This window comes from Quercus robur, chromosome 5, assembly GCF_932294415.1.
Source record: "Quercus robur chromosome 5, dhQueRobu3.1, whole genome shotgun sequence".
Taxonomy (NCBI): domain Eukaryota; kingdom Viridiplantae; phylum Streptophyta; class Magnoliopsida; order Fagales; family Fagaceae; genus Quercus; species Quercus robur.
In genome coordinates, this window is record NC_065538.1 from 63,984,179 (window position 1) to 63,989,388 (window position 5,210).

A 5,210-nucleotide genomic window follows, 5' to 3' on the forward strand; every position below is an offset into this window, starting at 1 on the left:
CTCACTCCGACACTCCCTCTCCCTTAGCTCAGTCCCTCATTTCAGCTCACGCAGTCAGCCAGTCACATTTCATCTTTCTGGGTTTCTGGTTTTTTTTTTTTTTTTTCATAGTTTCACTGGGTTCGGGACCTTCAGCTTTCTGGGTTCTGACGCTGTAGCTCGCGCGTCTCTCGTCCTTTGATTCTTCGCTGTAGCTCTCGAGGAGCCCTTTGATGGGCATCTGGGCTTCGCCGACTTCTTTGTCGCAGGCGAGTTTCTTCTCCGCCTTGATCTTCACGACGAGCGCGAGGCGGTTTTGCTCCGCCGCGCTGACGTCTACAGTGAATTTCATGGGGAAATTCCACTTGGGGTTTGGGCCGCAGTCCTTGTTGATGTGCGTCCTCTGCTGATTGGCGTTGTTGTTGTTGTTGTTGAAGTAGTCGCCATGGATCGAAACGACGGCGTACAGGTCCATCTTGGAGAAAAGATTGAAGTCCTTCAAGTCCTTGGCCGAATTCAGTGTGATATCCAAAGGCCTGCACTCCATTCTTGAAGTTTTCTCGGATCAAAGAAGAACAAAGAAAATTTGGATATGAAAAAATTATAAGAGGAGGTTTTTTTTGTTGTGACGAAAGAGAATCAAGAAATTGTTGTTGTTGTTGGTGATATGTGAATTTGGGCTTCAATTCTTTTTTTCTTTTTTCTTTTTTGGTTGGGTTGGGCATTTGGGCCACGTTATCATGGCTTGAATTAGAATATGGAAGTTGAATGTGGCAAAAATAAATTTGGCTTCAATTTTTTTTTTTTTTGGTTGGGCCACGAATTGGGCTCAATCCCTTAACGGGACCCGCGGGCTCCGAGAGGAGCGGGTCCAGGCCCCAAAAAAAAACCTGCTTAATAAACAGGCCGAGTCCGGATATAAAAAAACCCGATCTAAACTCGACCCGTTGTTACTCCTAGTAATTTTGAACTTAATTGGTATTATCATAATGTCGGAGGTAATTTGTGGAATTTAACCTCCTTTAAAACGTCTTTTACTTTATTTTTTATATTAAATAATTGTAATCGTTGCGTTGCATGACATCATTTTTGACTGATGGTTCAGCAGTCATACTCAATTTTGAATGATGGGTCAGAAATGAAGGGAAGTGGCTGATGGCTCAGAAAGAAAACAAAGAGTATGAGATCCATCCGGGCCCACCTTTTCCAATTCGCCAAATTGAGCAGAAATGGAGAGGAAAGTGGAATGGGAAAGCAGCCGCATTTTCTTTTTCTTTTTTTTGGGTTTTCCCTTCACCTCCCTACTTTCAAACATATTCAAAGGAAACATTTTCTTTATCATTTATTTTCCCCTTAATCTCTTTATGATTGAGTGAAGCGTCAATGAAAGGTGTTTCAAAGTTATTCAGAACTTCCAAGGAGGGAGCAAAATCATCACCATCTTCAGCTTTTCCTGAGAGATCATGCCGTCAATTTTCACTGGCTGAGATGAAGATTGCTACCAATAACTTCGATGCTAATTTAGTAATTGGTGAGGGGGATTTTGGCACAGCATACAAGGGATTTTTTAACGACTGTAACGGTACCAGAATCGTTGCAATAAAGCGCTTGAAACTCAATGAGGACTTAAGGAACGAGGTGGTGTTCGTTTATCAGCTACACCACCCTAACCTCATCTCTCTCATCGGATATTGTATTGATGAAGGCGTGAATATCCTAGTCTACGAGTTCATGGTCAATGGAAGCCTCTTCAGTAAACTCCACGATCGCCTCTCGTGGAAACAAAGACTAAAGATTTGCGTTGGAGTGGCGCGTGCACTGCACTACCTTCACTCTGGGGTCAAGCAAACTATTATCCACGGTGACGTGAAGCCGACCAACATTCTGTTGGACAAGAATTGGGAGGCCAAGTTGTCAGATTTCAGGTTGTCCAACATGCTTCCCCCGGGTTTCAAATTCGTGGAAATCAAACGGGATTCGGAAACTACTCTAAGATACCTGGATCCCGAATGTTTCATTACATATAGGCTGACCGATAAAACCGACGTCTACTCTTTTGGTGTGGTATTGTTGGAAGTACTCTGTGCGAGAGAAGCAATGGACTTCAGATTGATGGAAAAAGGGCAGGGTCTGGTTAAGTGGGCCCAAAACTGCAAACGAGTAGGGACCATCAATGAGATAATTGATCCGTATCTGATGGGGAAGATAGATCCAGAGTGTTTCAAGATTTACGTCGACATTGCCATTTCTTGTGTGCGAAATAAGGGAGAGGCTCGTCCCACCATGGGTGAAGTGGAGTTAATCCTTGAACATGCACTTGAACTACAACAGAGTGCAGATGCTGCAATGAAGGATGTAGATCCTACTGGTGATGTCTGTATCTATCCCATTGATGAATATACCTGTAATGATTCTTCAGGAGACGCTTCTCCCCCATCTTATGTTCATAATTAATAGATTTATACGATAAATTAGAGATCATATTTATATTGTTTTTGATTTGGTAATGTTTCTATTTCTTTGAAACCTCTAGTTCTTCGCTGCCTGAGCTTGAGGAATTTATTTCGGATTCAGATAGCTTGAGGGAATATATTTTGAACACTGCCACACCAAACGACCAATGATTAATCACAAACAATTAAATATTCTTGAAGAATCTTTATCGAAGTTGCATTCCCACAAGCTAAGCAGGTTCTGCATTTAATGTATACTTTTTCATTAGCCCATGTGTTGGGTAGTAGATTAATATGAGAATATTGTGAGGTGAGTTGTTGTCCCTAAATTGTTCTTAATTAGTAAATCATGTTAGATTCATCTTTAGGTAAATTTATAGTAAAAGTGTTCCAAAATCCCAAGACATTGGTGACTAATCCTTGTAATTTGGTTGAGTTCAATGTCTTTAGAATAAAATTTGAAACGTAAGTTATTTGCAACATGTAAATGAATTTATTTTACCATTGAGTTTCATGTAATTGTAGATTTCTTAATAGGTACACATATAAAGCCCCACATTGAGCAACAATGACAAAAGAGAGTGATTAACATAATTGGGCCCAAATTTATAGGCATAAGCTTTTGAGTCAAGAAGTGTTCTTATATATTAAACCTCTAATAAAAGAGATGTATTTTAGATATGAAAACTTAGATTTTGTCACATCTGCAATACTAGAAATTTTGGTATGTAAAGGTTAGTGAGGAAAAGTTGTCAAGAGTAGATGAGTTAGCTTCAAGAACAAGGTCATAAAAAAAAAAAAAAGTGATGATCTGACTTTTATTTGCATTCACATGTGCCCACCTACCCCACTTACTTTCCCACCACACAAATATCACCCATCTCTCTCTCTCTCTCTCTCTCTTTGGCCGGTCAAGTAAGTCTTCTACTCTTCTTTTCTTTTCTTTTCTTTTTTTCAACACAACACAAACTCTCCTCTCTTCACTCCCTTACACTCTCCCACAGTACATACTCCACAACACCACTTCCATCATCATTTTTCCAACAAGATGGTCGAAAATTTTTTAAGAACTTATATGCACTTTCACATCCTTTTTTGAGGTAAATTTTTTTTTTTTTGGGTGGGTTTTACACTTTTGCTTGAGGTTATTTTTATCTAAGTTTTAGTAATGATATTCATGTGATTTGTGAGCATTAAAAGTGATATTTATGTGTTTTTATGTATGGATTTTGTCTTGGTAGATTTATTTGATGAGTGAGTTTATAGTTCTTACAATGGTGGTTATCTAAATGGTGAAAATTTGGGGGATTTAGCTTCTTAATATGAAATAAATTGTGAATATAATTTTTATTGATTACTAGTCATAGATTTGTGCGTTACGCATAATAATTTTTTAGATAAAATACTATTTTAGTCTCTAAACTTTATAAAGAGTTTTTTTAAAAAAAAAAAAAAAATAGTTTTATCATATTTTTCATAATCTTGCCTATAACATTTTTTACCATTATCATATATTTATTGGTTGATAATTTGCATGACATAGATATTAAATAAGAGGTAAAACTATTCATTAAATTTTTTTAAGTCATGGTGTATGAAGATTATGATTATATATATATATATATATATAATTTCCCTAGTTAGACTTTGATTAATTTTAAGTTTAAATTTTGTATTATTATATTTAATTGTTGATTATTGATTTAATTAAGTGAATGTTTTGGTTGATTTTATTGCACTATAAACCTTTCAATGTCCTCTGTATAGTCATCTCTATTTTATTTCTTACTCCTCTTGACCACCTTTCTATTTTCCAAATAATAGTTATTAATTGATGTTTGATTTCATTTCTTTTTTTCTTCCTTCGTTTATTCTTTATTACTTTGAATGTTCCTAGCTAGTTGTAAATTTTATGGTTATCAATAAGAAATAGATATCATAGATGGCTTAAATAGTTATAGATGTAGTTACATTAGTGGTATGTCAAAAGTTTTTTTTCTTTTTTTTCCTTCTGAATTTTCAAGGAAATATGAAAGGCATTTCTCTAGTTTGGTCTCAATCAATTAAGATATCCATAATATATTAACGGAAGTAATAATGAGCCTTAAAATTTTTTTAATGTATGAAGTGGTTAGGTTAGTGGTATGTCAAAGGTTTTTAAAATTAAAAAATAATTCCAAGGAAATGTAAAAGGCCTTTTTTTGAAAAAATAAATTGTGACTTTTTGAATTGTAGAAATATGTTTGTTTTAATTACCTTGTTTATAGATTTCATTATTAAGTTATAAACATCTAAATTAAAGAAGATGAATGTATAAATGCAAAATTATATGTAAAGTTACAACTGCACAAGATAAGTATGGATAGATATATATATATATATATATATACACATATATTTGTTTTTGATTATTCATGAATCATTATTTCATTGTTTACTTATAAATATCTAAATTAAAGTTTTTGTTTATAAAAAAATCTAAATTAAAATAGATGAATATGTAAAGGTAAAATTATATGAAAAGTTAAAACTATCTAAGATGAACGTTTTACTGGTAGATGTGTGTTTTTTGAAGACTAAAAGTATACACAATTGCTTTAACTGGAACTATATAACTATGCAAATATTGTTGTGAGTGGTTCCATCATTTACAAATTATCAAGTTTGGTAGCCTTACAAAACAGATATTTCATTTTACAAAAAACTTTAAATGAACTCCTCTTTTGTGACAACCTTTTTCTTTTTTCTTTTTTTTTTTTTTTTTTTTTTTTTTGTGCT

At 34.4% G+C, this 5,210-nt stretch overlaps 1 protein-coding gene across 1 annotated transcript; it reads left to right on the plus strand.

Annotated features, from left to right (window-relative positions):
* The first annotated feature begins 1,115 nt into the window (after positions 1–1,115).
* On the plus strand, positions 1,116–2,478 carry LOC126726648 (receptor-like protein kinase FERONIA). The gene has a single exon (XM_050431957.1). The coding sequence runs from the start codon at positions 1,363–1,365 to the stop codon at positions 2,431–2,433; it is 1,071 nt and encodes a 356-aa protein (XP_050287914.1). The 5' UTR covers positions 1,116–1,362; the 3' UTR covers positions 2,434–2,478.
* Positions 2,479–5,210: the final 2,732 nt, after the last annotated feature.

Coding starts and splice junctions, on each gene's coding strand:
- LOC126726648 (XM_050431957.1), top strand. CDS start 1,363: ATGAAAGGTGTTTCAAAGTTATTCAGAACTTCCAAGGAGGGAGCAAAA.